This window comes from Cervus canadensis, chromosome 20 (assembly GCF_019320065.1).
Source record: "Cervus canadensis isolate Bull #8, Minnesota chromosome 20, ASM1932006v1, whole genome shotgun sequence".
NCBI lineage: Eukaryota > Metazoa > Chordata > Mammalia > Artiodactyla > Cervidae > Cervus > Cervus canadensis.
The window spans coordinates 22,211,614-22,229,985 of record NC_057405.1 but is presented as its reverse complement, the minus strand read 5'-3'; the positions used below and the strand labels follow the sequence as shown (position 1 = coordinate 22,229,985).

The following is an 18,372-nucleotide window of genomic DNA, read 5'->3' as shown; positions in this document are numbered from 1 at the left end:
TAATAAAACTCTGCTACACAAAAGCTCTTGAGTAATCAAGCCTAGTCCCTGGTCTCGAAGTTAAATCTTCTTCTTTGGAGATCATGAATCCGACACCATTCACCATAAGCTATCACCTTGGGGGCTCGTCCAGGATCTTCAGGCCAAGGTAATAATACTCAGAGCTGTCTCTCTGCTTTCTCAGTACACAGATGTTTTGCTTTACTAACTCTACTGTGTGCTTGTGTGAATGGATGATACGCCCTGCGTGAAGCAAGCATTGAGCCCTGCTATGCGGTTTCACGATGCCTCAAAATGACTGAAGGCAGCCCCAAAATGGGGAATCTTTTGGGGGGTTTATACTGACCTGCCACTGTCAAGAGACAGCCAACGTCCCTGCTAGGGGAGCAGCCAGAAAAGGGCGAAGCACGTGGACGGAACTTTCCCTTCTCGGGTCACCTTGTCCTGGTCTCTCTGACCACTTCATAACTGCGTGGGGAATCAGAACTACTAACATAGTCTGCTGGATCATGGGCTTTCAAGGGACTTGTAATCCATGCTGCTATTATGTACTTTTATTTAGACCCCAAGTATGGAAGCGCCTAACCTTGCTAGGAGCCGAAAGTTCCAAGAGCATGTTTGGGAGCATGGCGGAGCTCTAGCTGCAGGAGCGTCTCTCAGGCTAGAGGGCACGCTCTTGGCTGCAGGCCTCAGGGCCGGCGACCTGAAGGTAAGTCTTTGTCACGGCTGTTTCTCCTATCCATGTGGACTGAAGCACTGCTGGTGACCGTGAGGCTTTTGAGGACACAGATCGGGATTACAGTGGGCTCCTTTTGGTGGTGTCAGCTCTTAGCAGACCAGAGAAGGCTCTCTGATGGCTTTTGTCTCAGCTCCCTAGGTGCTCCTTCTGTGGAATCTGTGGACGTGAACTGGAAGGACTGGCCCTAGTGGCTTGAGGACAAACACTGCCTTGTCCTCGCTGGCTGACCCTTTTGCTGTCACATACGCTGGCGTGCTGACGCTCAGAAGGGACATCGTGGTTGCTGTTCACCCCTTTATGACTCACCGCTTCTAGTGCGGTCAGCACTGTACTCAGGAGTGTGCACGGGCACACGTGAGACGGAGGCTTCCCCTGGCAGTACTAGCTTGGGAAACATTCCCGGAAGCTACTCTGGCAAGTCAAACAAATGTCTCGGTGGCAAGGAACTGGAAACCAGTCTGGGATGCATGAGGCCGGCCCCTGGGGCACCGCCACCCCACCTCGGTGATAGAACCGGGAGGGACAAGTAAGATGCCTGCATCGGTAAAGGACAGACTAATTCCGACCAGGGAAGGAAAGCTTTGGTGGAGAGTCTGTCTACACCCCCATCTACAGCAGGGAAGGATGCTCTTGGTGGAAAGAAGCCGTGGCTGTGGATGCCGCTTTTTTCTCTCTTACACATGGGAGCTAACAGTTCCAGAACCACTCCTTTACAATGTATTTTTTAAAAAAACTGGGACAAGTTTGATACCCAGAGTTTAAAAAAACATGCCTGATCTTCTTCTGTGATACTGAATGGCCATAGTATCCTTTAGAAGATGGGGAAACGCTGGCCTGTTAAAAGGTCTCTTAATCAAGATACTGTTTTACAACTAGACTGGTTCCATAGAAAACAAGAGAAATGGGTAGACATGGGATATGTGTTGCTCTTTTTCTCTCTGCAAGACATGCCAGACTTATGTCCTAAGGGTACAGATTTGGGTATGAAACCTTCAGCTCCCTCCTCTCCTCTTTACTTTGCCCCTGTATCTGGGGTTCCCAACTGAACAGGCTGAGAGTCAGGGCACCCTTCCAGGAGGAGTTGCCTCAGTCTACATAGAAATTCAAACAGTCCCAATGCACTCAAGACTATTTAGAGGGTATGTCTTAGGATAGACGTTGACTCCTGACTTGACAGCTCGAGTTCTGGGGGAAACTACTGCTTCTGGAGATAAATGGCTTGAACATGAGACAAGGGGAAAAAGGGAACATGAAATAGCCCTCCTCCCTACTGGGAGTCAAGCACTTCCCGTAACTGTGCCAGAATGAGGCTAAAACATGGTTGAAGGAAGGTAGGATCAGAGTCTTTGCAAGAGGTAACCTTCAAGGACTCAAGCGAACACCACCAAGACTCTAAACTATGCTAAGTTGGCTGACATAGAACAGGGAGAGAAGGAAACTCCTAGTAAATTCCTAGATAGACTACGGGAGGCTCTCCACAAGTTTACTGACATTGATCCTGAAAGTGCAGAGGGAGGAATGATCTTAGAAGATTTATCACTCATTCGGCTCCAGATACCCACCATAAGTTACAAAAACGGGCGTTTGGACCAAATCAGTCTTTAAAAATTTTAAACTGTTGCAGCTGGCTCAGATGGTATATTATGGTAGAGAATATGAGGAAAATATGAGGTAAAAAAAAAAAGACCAGGAAAAGGCTGAAGCCCCAGCATGACTATTAGACCTGCTCTGAAACAGCTTGAGAAGAATGCCCAGAGGGACCCAGGTGAAAAGGGATGGGCTTGCTATTACTGTGGAAAGAAGGGGCACCTCAAGCAGGATTGCCCGCAAGCCTCTAAGCTGCCCCGGCTCCATGTCCAGTCTGCAAGGGACCACACTGGAGGAGAGACTGCCCCAGAGGCATAGGTTTCAGGGGTTGGACTCTCAAGACAATCAGGACTGAAGGTGCCCGGGGGTCCCCACACAAGTTCCCGTCCTAAATACACCTGAGGAACCCAGGGTATTAATAACTGTGGGGGCCAATCCATCGATCTCTTTTGGACACTGGGGCAACCTGCTGCTCACCAAAGCCCCTGGTCCACTTTCCTCCCGATCCACTGCCGTAATGGGGCTGTCTGGACGAGCCAAACGCTATTATTTCAGTCGTCCTTTAGGCTGCAACTGGGACTCTGTGCTGTTTTCTCACATGTTTCTGATCACGCCAGAGCTTCCCCCACCCCTTCTGGGGAGGGATATACTGAACAAGGTCCAGGCCTCTGTTTTCATGAATATGGAACCTGCTCTTATAACTGAAGAAAATGTAAATCCTCAAATGTAGGCTGATGGAAAAACTATGGGTCAAGCACAAAATGCTGTTCCTGTCGTTATCAAACTCAAAGACCCTCACCTATTTCCACATCAAAAGCAGTATCCATTAAAACCTGAGGTTAAGGAAGGGTTAAAACCCATCACTGAAAATTTAAAGGAACAAGGATTATTAATTCCCTGTAACAGTTCATGCAGCACTCCTATTTTTGGTGTAAAAAAAAAGTCAAATGATAAATGGAGACCTGTTCAAGCTACACAAATGTTAAGTGCCTAATCCTGATACTTCATTGTCTGAAATTTCTGACTGAATCAAATATTTTTCAGTCATTGATTTGAAGTTTGCTTTTTAGAGTTGAATCTATACTAAATCATCTTCTACCTATGACTTTAAGATGACTGAGAGGATTCTTGGGCATTATAGGCTATTGCCTCATTTGGATTCTGGGGAACTTGCCTGGCCTTTATATAAACTTCTACTGAGACTCAGCAGGCCCAAATCAACAAGCTAGTTTGGTCCCCAGATACTCAAAGGGCTTTTAAGGCTCTTCAAACTGCTCTCTTGCAGGCTCCCGCTTTGAGCTTGCCCACAGAATCAGAGTTTAGTTTGTTTGTTACTGAAAAAAGGCTATGGCCACATTGCTTAAGGGTAGTTGCTATTACTGTCTTGCTAATGCCTAAAGCTCATAAGTTTACTAATGGGCGAAATCTTAACATACTGACTTCTCATGATGTAAGTGGGATCTTAAACTCTAAAGTTCAGAGCAACAATGGCTCCATCTTTAAAGCTGCTGTAACTCAAGGAGTATTGAAAGCTCTAGAATAGAGTATCATTCAGGGTTCCTGGAGACCCCAATCTTCAGGAAAGGTTGAAAAGACTAATGACATTATTAATAGGCATCTTGGTAAGCTAACTCAGGAAACACAAGATAGTTGGTTTAGTTTTACCCATACCTTTAATAATGAGGGTATGAACTGCCCCCCCAAAATGGGATTACCTCAATGACAGACTAGTTTTGCACACAGATATTGTCATAGATCCTAAAGCCTTATAACTATATGACTCAACTTTCAGCTTTTTCAACAGACATTACCGGGAGGTTAACTCCTGACCCAGACTTTGAGTCAAACAAGCCAGTGTTTGAGCCAAGAATGGACATGGGTCTGAGAATCTATGTGGGCTTGCTTCTGCTGACTCCAAAAGTCCTGAGTCTGCCATCTGACCCTCAAGACAACACCTTACTGTCCTGGGCTCATTCCTACACCACATTCCATAATTCTGGAATCATAATTGCTGGGTCTGTGGAGCACTCCCCCTTCTCATCAATTAAAGACTTCCCATGGTGGGTTTCTCCACTTCAAGGAAAAGACTTTCTTCAACTCTGTGATGACATCCAACAATCCTAAGATGGACTGGTATAACATATTGTACCTTAACTATGGACATAATGTAACTTTTAATTTTGATTAGGTTTTAACTTGGTTTAATGACTATTTTGCCTTGCATCTGTAGCTGTAAAATGGGGTTTGCTGCTAACCATCTGAAGGCTTTTAAGTTACAAATGGTTATCCAGGCTCCTATGAGTGCCCAACTATTACTTGAGGGCCCCGGATCAGAGACCCTCCATATGAGGGTTAGCAGAATATGTTGCTTCAACAATTTAGGGACTAGGCTCCTCAACAGCAGGAAGCAGTTATGCAACGAAAACAATGCCCCTTTCCCTTGGCAACATAATTCTCTTAAAAGAAAAGGAGGGAATGAAAGAGTCAATTCCTAGGCAGGCTGATGAGAAGTCTGGGGTCCCCGAGGAGAAAGGAGTCTAGGGGTCTCAAAGTGGAAATAGGGGTCTGGAATTCTCAGGGGAAAGGACAAAGATCTTTTTTTTGTCTACATTCCTTAGTCACATAAAATGTTTTTTTCTTTAAGCCCAGAACTGATGATTAAACAACAAACAACTCAGTTTAAACTCTGTACCAAGGATTATAAAACAACAATGTATCCTGCTTGAGGACAGTTTCTCCTTCCTGAAAACCTTCTGGCTAATCTGGTTATCTTAAAATGTAAGTTATAGGAGTGGGTCTAGTAAGATCTTTACAACCTTGAAACATTCTTTTTATTGTAATAACCAATTAAAAAAGTATATAACTTCCTTGCTAACACTAGCCAGGGGGGCACTCACCATCCCCCTTCTGATGTCTGTGTCAGAAGCTTTCTCTCTCCCTTTTATACTTTAATAAAACTCTGCTATACAAAAGCTCTTGAGTGATCAAGCCTGGTTCCTGGTCCCAAAGTTAAATCTTCCTTGGAGATCACAAATCCAACACCGTTCACCGTAAGCTACCACAAAGGCTATACAATTGCTGAATGAATCCCTCGATAATGAAAAAGTTTTTTAAAAAGAGAGGAAAAACCTTAACATGGAATTTTTCCCTTCTAATTATTGGTGCCACATTTAGATTTTTGTTGTTGTTTAGTCACTAAGTCATGTCTGACTCTTTGCAACTCCATGAACTGCAGTACTGGCTACCCTGTCCTTCACTATCTCCCAGAGTTTGCTCAAACTCATGTCCATTGAGGTCAGTGATACTGTCTAACCATCTCATCCTCTGTCACCCCCTTCTTTTGCCTTCAATCTTTTCCAGTATCAGGGTCTTTTCCAACGAGTTGACTCTTCACATCAACTGGCCAAAGTACTGGGGATTCAGTATCAGCATCAGTCCTTCCAATGAATATTCAGGGTTGATTTTCTTTAGGATGGACTAGTTTGATCTCCTTGCTGTCCAAGGGACTCCCAAAGAGTCTTCTCCAACAGCACAATTTGAAACTATCACTTATTTAGTGCTCTGATTTCTTCATGGTCCAACTCTCACATCTGTACATGACTACTGGAAAAACGATAGCTTTGACTATAGACCTTTGTCAACAGTGATAGCTCTGCTTTTTAATATGCTGTCTAGGTTTGTCCTTCCAAGGAGCAAGCGTCTTAATTTTATGGCTGCAGTCACCATCCAAATTGATTTTAGAGTCCAAGAAAATAAAATCTGTCACTATTTTCACTTTTTCCCCATCTATTTGCCAAGAAGTGATGGGCCTAGATGCCATGATCTTAGTTTTTTTGAATGTTGAGTTTTAAGCCATTCTGTTCACTTTCTTCTTTCACCCTCATAAGAGGCTCTTTAGTTCCTCTTCACTTTCTGCCATTAGAGTGGTATCATCTGCATTATCTGAGGTTGTTGATATTTCTTCTGGCAATCTTTATTCCAGCTTGCGGTTCACCCAGCCCAGCATTTCACATGATGTATTCTGCATGGAAGTTAAATAAGTAGGGTGACAATATACGTACGGCCTTGTCATACTCCTTTCCCAATTCTGAACCAGTCCGTTGTTCCATGTCTGTTCTTAACTATTGTTTCTTGATCTGCATGCAGGTTTCTCAGAGACAAGTAGATTTAAGAAACATAAAATAAGCACACTAACTACAGCTATACATTTTCTTCTCTAATGGAGCGTTTAATAGAATAAATGCCACAAGTCTTAATGGGAAATACTTTTGTTTCTTTACACAGGTGAATTCCTAAAGTCTTACTGAAACAAATATAATGTAACCTCACAAATTAAAAATAAATAAATGAAACAAAAAACTAGTATCCAAAAAGGGATTGATTACTAAACTAAGCATGGTCCTAGAACAACTACATGATCTAAGGGAAAGCTCATAATTTCATTAAAATACTTTAGAAATTTCCAGATGAAAATGTAATTCCACAAAATCTAAACAAACCAAATATTCTAAATTTAAAAATTAAAAAAACTCTCCTGCTCAAACAATAACTATACACTGCATATAGGAAATCCCAGTAAAAGCATACACAAACGCCAGACCTGAGATGGGTTATGTCACCTCTCTGAACCTTGGCTTCCTGCCCATGAAAACCAAGACAACACTATTGGGTTGTTGGGACATTAAGATATGTAAACCATTTAGGAGAGGGTCTGACACACACTAAGTACTCTATGGACACTAGTTACTATCTCTTCACAGCATTCCGCACATACCAAGAGCTCAATTAATACTTGCTAAATGAATGTCTAACCTATAGAAAAGAACTGCAGTTTTCACAGCAATTGGAATCTAGCCAAACCTAACACAAAAAAATTACCAAATCATTTAAGTCCAGTTGGCCCAATTCAAGAAGTTATTTGGGAACCATGCATTACTGAGATAATTAAAATAATATTTCATTCAAATATTTAAGTACCTACTATGTGTCAGACGCTGGGCACCTAGAAACAAACAAGACACACTTCCTATCTCATAAAGCTTACACTAATAAGAAATGTAAAAGTAATCTGCATAACTGAAAAGGAACTCAGAAGCCTTCCAATCTAATACCATGCATTTTAAATATAAGGAACATGAAGTCTAGAAAAGCTCAGTTTGGCCAAAGACACAAGCTAAGTAGTGAGAAGCCAAGACTAGAACTCGGGTCTGATCGTCTGCAGCCTGCATCGCAGTGACTCAGGGTCTTCAATGTGACATAGAGATGAAGACCATAATCTGCCACTAACAGAGGTCCTTCTAAGTTGTCTTAATTAGATAATGCAAATCAAGTCAGACTTCAAGGGAGCTACGAAAGGCACAAAAATAAAACCTACTGTGATCACTCGGCAAATTTTCTGATTAACAAAAGGACTTCTTGGATGGCTGAAAATCAGTGAGATGTCTGTTCCACATTAGCTGTCACATCTTCAGCCTGTGTCCATTTCCATTCTCGCTTATTCCCAGCGACAATAATAAAACACAACACACACTGCACTGCTACACATTTAATTAAATACTTAATTGCCAAGAACATGAAAGGACAAATAATTACCTTAAATGTACCATTTTGATTTTTCATGTAAGAAACCAAAAATATATCCACTGGAAGAAGTGCTGAAGTGATCAGTGCAATGGCCAGAGAAAAAATGGCAGTTATGGTGGAGACAACTTCACTTTCCCGCTGACTCTGATATTTGCGAACATATATCCAGCAGAATGCCAAAATAGCCTGAAACAGACAGAAAGAAATGTTTTGTTACTGCCTTATCTATGCTCTAATACTGATTTTAGAATGTGTTTTAAAGTTTCTGGTGGGAAACTTCATGTCAAGTAAAGATGCTTTCAGATGTACATGGAGAAGTCCCCTACCCCTTATAAACTTAGTCAGGATTTATCATTTACAAGGCCAAGTTCATTAAAGCAGTACATTATCACTGGGGTGCCAAGACATCAAAAAAAAACAAGCAAAGGTTGTTGATAACAGTGCTCAGTTACATATTTCCTCGTGAACACAATATGACCATTAATGGTTGACACATTACAGTTATAACTAGCTCTTAATACTTTTCCCTATACATTTTCCCAAGCTAAAGGGGATGTAACTAAAAGCTGTTTCCCATTGTTCATTGCAGCACTATGTACAATAGCCAGAACATGGAAGCAACCTAGATGTCCATCAACTGATGAATAAAGAAATTGTGGTACATATACACAATGGAATATTACTCAGCCAGAAAAAGGAACACCTTTGAGTCAGTTCTAATGAAGTGGATGAACCTAGAACCTATTTATTATACAGAGTGAAGTGAGTCAGAAAGAGAAAGATAAATATCATATTCTAACGCACATACACGGAATCTAGAAAAATGGTACTGAAGAATTTACTTACAGGGCAGCAATGGAGAAAGAGACATAGAGAATAGACTTATGGGCATGAAGAGAGGGGAGGAGAGGGTGAGATGTATGGAAAGAGTAACATGGAACATTATCATATGTAAAATAGATGGCCAACGGGAATTTGCTGTATGTCTCAGGAAACTCAAACAGGGGCTCTGTATCAACCTAGTGGGGTGGGATGGGGAGGGAGATGGGGGGAGATTCAAAAGGGAGGGGATATATGTGTACCTATGGCTGATTCATGTTGAGGTTTGACAGAAGACAACAAAATTCTGTAAAGAAATTAGTCTTCAATAAAAAAAATTAATTAAAAACAAAAGTTGTTCTACCCTGTTCTTACTACAGAAGCATCACAAAACACCACCCAAACTGAAATTAACTTCTGTTCCTTTGTGACAGTTTAAGAGTTTATCATTCAGCTAAAGATTAACTGTCAACAGTCACCATGCAATCAACATATTATACTGTAATTCACATTTTAAAGGGTATTAAACAAAGAAGAATGAATACTGAAAAATGGATGCATGTGCATTACAAGGAACTTTCCAGGGAAAAAAGTACACTCAGAGGTACGGAGGTTGACATTTGTAACCCATCAGGTCTTTTTAATAGTCGCCAACATCTCTCTAGAAATTAACACAGAGTAAAGAACTTTACTCTTGCAATTCTAGCATCAGAATTCAAATTCTGGCATCAGAATTCCCTGGAGGGCCGCTACAGCAGTTTCAAGTTCAACAGGTCTGGAAAGGGTCCAGAAAACCTGTATTTGTAACAAGTTCCCAGGAAGGCTGATGCTGGTCCAGAGACTACACTTCAAGAATCTCTGCTTTGCTCAATCATAGGGGATGGCAGGCAGATCCTAAATGGGTGATTCTCAACCTTGGCTGTGTTAGAATCCCCTGGGTAAAAACTCAAAATCCCTTTACGGCCTTCCCCAAATCACTTCCATCAGAGACTGAGGCTTCTCCAGGCATCAGCACGGAGGATGCCAATCTGAGGCAAACTTGAGAACCAAGGTTTTAAGTCAGCTCTATAAAAGCTCTGGGACACAAGCTTTGTTCTCTCCTTTCACGCTGCTCAAAAGATTTAACTTTCAGTGTAGACAAGGTACGGGTTCCCTAGAGAAAGAGATCCAGGCATGGCTTTCTTGACATATGAGAAGCCATTTTTGGCATAAGCTACTTTGTGATCTAAGCCAGGCCACAATGCTTGCCCTTGGACAGATTTCAGTAATTAAAGATCTAGAGGGAATAAAACGATGCAGAAACAAATGACTCTATCAGGCAAGAGAAGTAACTACAGCAGACAGTACCTCAGTTGTCAGCACTCCCAGGTTTGTTTTGAAGACTGTCCTGCAGTGATCAGCTTCAAGCTCAACCAGAACCTGAGGGATGACGCTGATCTGTCCTGACCCTCCTTGGATTCTGTCTATCACTCAAGCCCCTTCATGAATATGTATGACCTTTAGCTTTATTTTTTTTTTCCTGGCAAAAGACATGTTTATTTAAAGAAATCCTATACATCCTTAACATGTTTTCTGAATCTACAAGTAATACATTTCTTTTTTCTCCCCCAATTATTTTTATTAGTTGGAGGCTAGTTACTTTACAATATTGTAGTGGTTTTTGCCATACATTGACATGAATCAGCCATGGATTTACATGTGTTCCCCATCCTGAACCCCCCTCCCACCTCCCTCCCCATCTTATCCCTCTGGGTCATCCCAGTGCACCAGCCCCGAGCACTTGCCTCATGCATCCAGCCTGGACTGGCGATCTGTTTCACACTTGATAATATTCATGTTTTGATGCTGTTCTCTCAGATCATCCCACCCTCGCCTTCTCCCATAGAGTCCAAAAGTCTGTTCTATACATCTGTGTCTCTTTTTCTGTCTTGCATATGGGGTTATCGTTACCATCTTTCTAAATTCCATATATATGCATTAGTACACTGTATTGGTGTTTTTCTTTCTGGCTTACTTCACTCTGTATAATGGATTTCAGTTTCATCCACCTCATTAGAACTGATTCAAATGAATTCTTTTTAATGGCTGAGTAATATTCCATGGTGTATATGTACCACAGCTTCCTTATCCATTCGTCGGCTGATGGGCATCTAGGTTGCTTCCATGTCCTGGCTGCTATAAACAGTGCTGTGATGAACACTGGGGTACACGTGTCTCTTTCAAATCTGGTTTCCTCGGTGTGTATGCCCAGGAGTGGGTTTGCTGGGTCATATGGCAGCTTTAAACTTCCCCAACCTTGCCGAGGACTGGGTTAGGAAAGCCCCCCTGTTTTCTCCCTTCTCCTGATCTTTGGCTTGGTTGTGTCTGCTGGCTCAACACTCATCAACAGGCAAACCTAGTTTTTCATGTAACATTATTTCCCTTTTGGGTATCATACTTCAGGAGCCAGAAACTAACTAAGAACACCACCTAACTAGTTACAGTTTCCAAATTCTCCTACTATAATCAAGAGAAAAGAACAGTTCCATCACTGCAGAAAAACCTCCTTTGCCCCTCCGTAATTAACTCCTCTCTCCACTTCCCTGGTGGCTCAGTTGGTAAAGAATCTGTCTCCAAAACAGAAGATCTGGGTTCGATCCCTGGGTTGGGAAGATTCCCTGAAGGAGGTCATGGCAACCCACTCCAGTATTCTTGCTTGGAGAACCCCTTTGGACAGAGGAGCCTGGTGGGCTATAGTCCATGGGGTCACAAAGAGTCAGACATGACTGAGTGACTAAGCGCACCACTCGCTAGCCCTTGACAACCACTATCTATCATCTGCGCCCACTGCTTCTTCTTCTTCTAGAATGTCAGTGTACTTACATAGTATGTCTTTTGAGTCTGGCTTCTTTTACTTAACTTAATGAACTTGAAATCCATTCAAGTTGTTGCATGTAATTTCTTTACATTACTAATGTTTCAGCTGGTGTCAGAACATCAGGAAAAATAAAGTGAAAAGAAAAATGTGCACTTCAGAATATTGATGTTGGACAGAAAGAAATAAAAGGAAATGTAGGGAGGGAAGGAGGAAAAAAGGAAGGAAAAAGACCTTTATTCAAATTCTTAACAATTTACTAATTTCACTTTGTTTTGGAAAACACTTTTTAAAAATGCTACTTATATTAATATTTAATGTGTTTGTTTCTAAATTGACAAATATAGCTTTCCCCAAATTATTTTGGAAGTCACTGGGAGATGAGCCTTTCTATCCTCAGCAGCAGCTAAGACAAAAAACCGAATAAACTCTTTGTTGGACCTGAAGAAGATCTGCACTTACACAAAGTTTGAAGCGGTAGGTATTACTGCAGAGGAAGGAGCTTGCCAATAACAGGCAAACAAGCAGAAAAAGGGCAACCTAGGCAAAACAGTTCAGCCAGAGGTTCCCAAACTTTTAGGGGTTTGGGGAAACTTTACTAAAACAGACCCCAAAGAGCTTTTTGTTTTCAGGTTAAATCTATCAATAGTTACTACATTATAAAATAAACCAACTGTCTTCATCTGTAAGATAAGAATATTTCTTTCATAGCAGGTTATGGAAATTGAATGTAATTCAGCACAGTGCCTAGGCTAGTAATTGCTCAACAAAGAGCAGCAAGTATTATTAAATGTCATATGAAATAACATTTTAGAGAATTTCACGAAAGAAACTAATATATAATTCTGCTAACAGTCATAAGGAAAGATTTAGAGCAGTCCCCAACCCCTCCCAAGTGATTCTGACTTAACTGGTTTGGGCATTAGGGCTTTTAATACTCCCCAGGTGTCTGTAATGAGCCGTCTAGGTGGAGAAGTACCTGGGCAGAGGCAGGAGAGAGAATCACGGAATCAAGGAACACATACTGCCTGGAATCTTGTCAAACTGCAGATTCTGATTCGCAGGGCTGGCATCCCATATCTGTATTTCTAACAAGTTCCCAGATGATCCCCTCACTTGGGAGTAACAAAAGTAAACTTGCTTTACAGAAATCGAGACTCAATCGTATATAGTAATGGGAAACGCAATTTGAGAGATGGTGCAAGCCAAATTATTGACAATCCTGTGGGGGTGGGGACTAGGGCAAAGGGCTCAGATGGGACATAGTAAACATGGACAGTTAAATTAGAGGCTTGGAGGAGCCAAGTCTAACCTTTCCTTATGTGACAGATGAAAATGAAGTCTATCCTATTTGCCCAAGGTTACAAAGCTGTCAATTTCAGTGTTCTGAATCTTTAACAGGTGATTAGCAGTTCTCAGTGTTAAGTCCCCAGACCCCCGGCAGTCCCACAACTCTTTCTGGGGATCTGCAAATTGAAAACTGTTCTCACAATACTACTAAAGTATCATTTGCCCTTTCCACATTGATATTTGCACTTGTGGTGCATAAGTTATGGTGGGGAAAGTGAAAGTTGCTCAGTCCTGTCAGACTCTTCACCACCCCATGGACTATATATAGTCCATGGAATTCTCCAAGCCAGAATACTGGAGTGGGCAGCTGTTCCCTTCTCCAGCCGTTCCCAAACCCAGGTCTCCCACACTGCAGGTGAATTCTTTACCAGCAGAGCCACCAGAGAAGCCCAATGGTGGGGAAACTGCTGGCCAATTAAACACAAATCAAAACAACCAGAACCAAACGGGCCAGTAGTGACTATTTTTTTAACCACCACACACTCACAGAAGGAAAGAATGACTAACTTCAAACTACAATCAACAAAGCAGCAAATATCAACTTCATTAAACTTCAACCCCTGACTTCTTTAATATTCCATGGAGGAAAACGTGAATGTGCTCAAATAGTGATGGCTGTCTTCAGGAAAAAGCACCCTGTATTAAGAGCTGAAAGCCAAAGGAGGCACTATTTCCAAGAAACAAGTTTCACTTGAAAGCACAAATGACTATGTATCAATGACTGTGAGCTTGGCAATTTCTCAATACTTATTTCTGAGACATTTCTTCTGACAAGATCAGTGGTGATACTGATGGATGTGATATTTATGTAAAGAAATAAACCATATTTTGAAGATCTGCTTAGCTCGGAGAACCAGTTATTTTCTAAATGACCAAATGCATCATGTTATAAAACCACCCATAGGGGAAAGAACAAAAGTTCATTGATAGGGTTTCAAATCCCATATTTCATACTAAGAAGCTTCTACTTACTGAGTTTTGATGTGATATTATATAGAACAATGTCACAGTGACCTAAAAGATACTCTGCTTCCAACTACATATCACTAAAACTTCATGTACGTCAACCAAAGTAACCTCTCAAAAGCTTGGATCCAGAAGCAGACACGAGAATCCAGTTCTCTTCTAATAATCCACAAATTAAAGAGATTTGCAGAAAATTAAACAATGACCCTCATTACTAATTTAGTCCTATTCTAACATCTAATTTCAAACCTTTAATTCTATTTTCATTTTATTTTGTTCCTGTTAATATCACCAACTTAAATACTTTCCCTTCCTTTTCTATCCAAAGTTTGCCTCTATTCCACTTTCTCCCAAAATTGTTCTCTAGTCTCTCAAGTCCTATTTGATTTATAAAATCATACGTCAGTTTTCAGTACTCAATAGATCTGTTTCAAGAATTCTTATTTTCCCACCTATCTTCAGGCCCTCTTAAAGGCCACATTTTGTTTTATTTGCATCCTTCTACAATTTATAGCATAACTGCTATATCTGAAATGCTTAATCGTTGATAATTGCCAAGTTACTCTCCCTGGACTTTGATACAGGTTATGCGCTCCTTGTTTTCCTCTAAACTGTCAGGAAGAAAGAAATTTACTTTTCCTTCTTAAGTTCTTTTGGCTGGTCTAACGATTAAATTGACATGAGCCAGATCAACAGGAGAAAGTCAAATGTTTTATAACATGTATGCTGTACAGGGGAGATACCCAAGAGAACTTAACAAAATGGCCAAAGCCCTCACCTTCAATACCACCTTCAGCTATAGACAGAGGATGCCGGAAGTGACAGCTTGGGACCTGAACTGGGAGGAAGGCACTTTTCATGCAAGGAGAAAGCTAAAGTTTGGTAAACAAACTTTTGCTGGGCCAGGCAGGGACAAAAGGACACAGAGGGACTCTCTGAGCTCTAGGCCCACCACACCTAGCCCATATTCTTTGCAGGTATCTCTGGTGATTAAACTTATTTTGGAGACAGGGCCCTGATCTAAATTCTTCCAGCGGCTAAGGCAGATGTAAAAAGAAATATTTCCTGAGTTTTCCATTTCTTACAAATAACCAGTCTAAGCTAATCCCCATGCCAGAGAGACATTTTGGGGTGCCAAATTTCGTTCCCCTACAAAGTCAAGTGAATACAATAGTCTGGAAAAGCCCAAGTACAGGCTGTGGAAACCAAAACCAAACTTCAGGTCTTTCACTTTCTCCAAGCAGAATGAAGCACGTTCCAAGGTAAAGGCATTATTACTTTCTGGGCAGGTGGTAAAGGCTACAAAAGAAGCCTTTTCAAGTTTTCACACACTGTAGGAAGGAGGTAGTTTCTGTTCCACCATCTACAAGAAAAAACATACTATACAGAGTGCAGACACGGTAACAGAATCTTGAAAGTAACTTAAAATGAGGCACTTGTTATTTCAACAAGTAAACTGGATTTTTTTTTTTCTTTTTGGTTTGATTTTGTTGTTTTCCTACTGCCAAGTGGCATTAATACTTCGGGACACTGAAGCAACAACAGGTTGGGCTGAAGACTACCGGGAAGAGTGAGACGGGGGAGGGGAAGGAAGAGAAATAAACTGAACTCCCAATTAAGAGAGTTTTAACATGGGTTAGGGAAATAAAGCTAGGCCATCTGGCCCACGTTTTGCTGCCAGGATAAGCAGGAGTCAGGAGGTTGGGATGCAGGCACCTGAGGTCAGAAAGGTGGGCACACAGACCCTGACCCTGGAAGTAACTAGGACCCCACCTCCGCGGCACAGGTGTCTCAGACATCAAAGACCAGGAAGGAAGGCGAAAGCCAGCGTCAGAACGCACGTCACCAAGGCAATACCGTACAATGGGGGAGAGAAGGCTGCGAACCCCACAGCCCTAAATGCGGGGACACAGTGCAGCCGCTGCGAGCGCAGAGCCGGCTCGCGGGCCGAAGACGCGGCGCCCGCGGGACGCACGCAGGCGGCAGCTGCCTGCCCCCGGGGCCCGTCCTCTGGACGCCCCGCTCCCCCGACCGCAGGGGCCTCCGTCCGGGCCCGGGTCCGCGGCACTGCCTGAGCCCCGGGGACCACCCCGCGCCGTCAGCCAGCGGCCAGCACGCCCCTCCAGCAGCCCGCCCCAACCCGGCGCCTCCGCGGCGGTCGCCGCAGCCGGAGGGGCGGGACGAGGAAGTCGGGGCCCCGGCGGCCAGCAGCGGAGCCGCCCCCGTCCCCGGGCCGGGCCCCGGGTCACGCCAAGCGCCTCCCCTACCAGGAGGAGGAGGCCGAAGATGCACCAGCCGATCACCAGCTCGGCGGACGCCGCGCCCGCCGCCGCCGCCGCCATCTTCGCTTCCGGCCGGGACAGCCCCGGTGAAGGGGGGACAGAGAGGGGAGGGAGGAACCGGCGCAGGACGCGGCGCTCGCGCACCCTAAAGGTTAAAGGGGCGGAGGGGCGGAGCGCCGGTTGCCTAGGAGACCCGCTGGGAGCGGCCCCTGGCGACAGCGGCCGGGGGCGGGGCGCGGCTGGGCGCCGTGACGTCACGCACGGCCGGCAGCGGGGCGGTGCTGGGCTCTGAAGGGCGTAGTCTCCCGGCGACGTCACGTAACTGGCTGCTGACCGGAAACGCCCAGGCGCCCTTAGGCTAAGCAGCAGGTGTGTCAACAGAGGCAAGTCGCCTCAGGGGCTTCCTCTGCCATTTTAAGGGAGGAAGCGCCCTAGTCTCCTTGGCATAAGAGCCCCTCAATTACCAGAAGGCCTCCCCAGGTTGTAGGAATGGCAGGCTTTCCCAGCTGCCCAAATGACTTTCTGATTTGCTGGCACCTGGGCCCAGCCTGAGTAACTGCTGAGGTGGACACTGTCTTATCATGGGATGTTATGGCCTTTGTATGGTGGCTCAGATGGTAAAAACTCTTTCTGCAATTTGGGAGACCTGGGTTCCATCTCTGGGTTGGTAAGATCCCCTGAAGGAGGGCATGGCAACCCACTCCAGTGTTCTAACCTGGACATTGGTCTAATCCAATGGACAGAGAAACCTGGCAGGCTATACAGTGCATGGGGTCGCAAAGAGTCGGATGACCGAGTGACTAAGCATCTCTTAGTCTCTACATGCCTGTGAATTTCCGTGATAACTTTATACCCTAATGATACTTGACTTTCTAAACATATTATATGAAATCACAGCTTCTAGTGATGTTTGTAAGTGAACGAGATAATCCACATAGACCCAAAGTGAAGCACAGGGAATGGTCCTAAGATGGCCTGCCTAGGTCCACTGGAGTGTGGGTACATTGTTAACCAGTGAAATTAACAAAACGTACTTGTAATTAAACCACAACTTTATGTATGAATCTCACATCTCTTTACAATGCATTATGTGGTGATGCTATCCCCTACCCAAGATCTGTTTTAGGCTGGAATCCTGCTGAATGGAAGGAGTGCGGCATCTCCCTTCCTGCACGATATGAAGGAAAAAGAAAACAGAGAAGATAGTTTTACTGTGACATGTAACATCAAAGGTGGCTTCCTGCTCTCTGAACTTGCCCATGTTTGAATGTGACTCTCCTGCAGGCCATTCACTTTTCCGGACACCGCCCTCACGGTTTACTGAAAGTGAATTGTAGAGACATCTCTGCTCTAGGAGGCCACTTGGAAATCCCCCCACCAGCTGCAGGAAACACTACGGTCACTTAAACTTTTGCCTCTCCGTGCTAAGCTCTCCTATTACTCTACTAAAGGCCCACTAGCTTGGAGGGGAGATTTAAGACAATGCCAGGCCAGATCTCGTCAATAAAATTAGAGATACCAAGGGAATATTTCATGCAAAGATGGGCACAATAAAAGATAGAAATAGTATGGGCGTAACAGAAGCAGAAGATATTAATAAGAGGTGGCAACAATATGCAGAAGAACTATACAAAAACGATCTTCATGACCCGGATAACCACAATGGTGTGATCACTCACATAGAGCCAGACATCCTGGAATGTGAAGTCAAGTGGGCCTTAGGAAGCATCATTATGAACAAACCTATTGGGAGTGAGGGAATTCCAGTTGAGCTCTTTCAAATCATAAAAGATGATGCTGTGAAAGTGCTGCACTCAACATGCCAGCAAATTTGGAAAACTCAGCAGTGGCCACAGGACTGGAAAAAGTCAGTTTTCATTCCAATCCCAAAGAAAGACCAAAGAATGTTCAAACTACCACACAATTGCACTCATTTCACATACTAGCAAAATAATGCTCAAAATTCTCCAAGCCAGGCATCAACAGTGTGTGAACCATGAATTTCCAGATGTTCAAGCTGGATTTAGAAAAGGCAGAGGTATCAGAGATCAGATTGGCAACATCCGTTGGATCATCAAAAAAGCAAGAGAATTTCAGAAAAACATCTACTTCTGCTTTATTGACTATGCCAAAACCTTTGTTTGGCTGTGTGGATCATAATAAACTGTGGAAAATTCTGAAAGAGATGGGAA

General features: G+C 43.3%; 1 protein-coding gene across 1 annotated transcript in view; it reads right to left on the bottom strand.

The window, feature by feature from the left end:
* LMBRD1 (LMBR1 domain containing 1) overlaps positions 1 to 16,426 on the bottom strand; it is a 131,919-nt gene extending 115,493 nt beyond the window's left edge. The window contains exons 1-2 of the mRNA XM_043439153.1: positions 16,166 to 16,426; positions 7,919 to 8,095 (exon numbers count right to left, since the gene is read on the bottom strand). Coding sequence (XP_043295088.1) covers positions 7,919 to 8,095; positions 16,166 to 16,240 — 252 coding nt within the window. The 5' untranslated portion in view covers positions 16,241 to 16,426. The remainder of the gene's footprint in view (positions 1 to 7,918; positions 8,096 to 16,165) is intronic.
* Between the last annotated feature and the right edge of the window lie 1,946 nt (positions 16,427 to 18,372).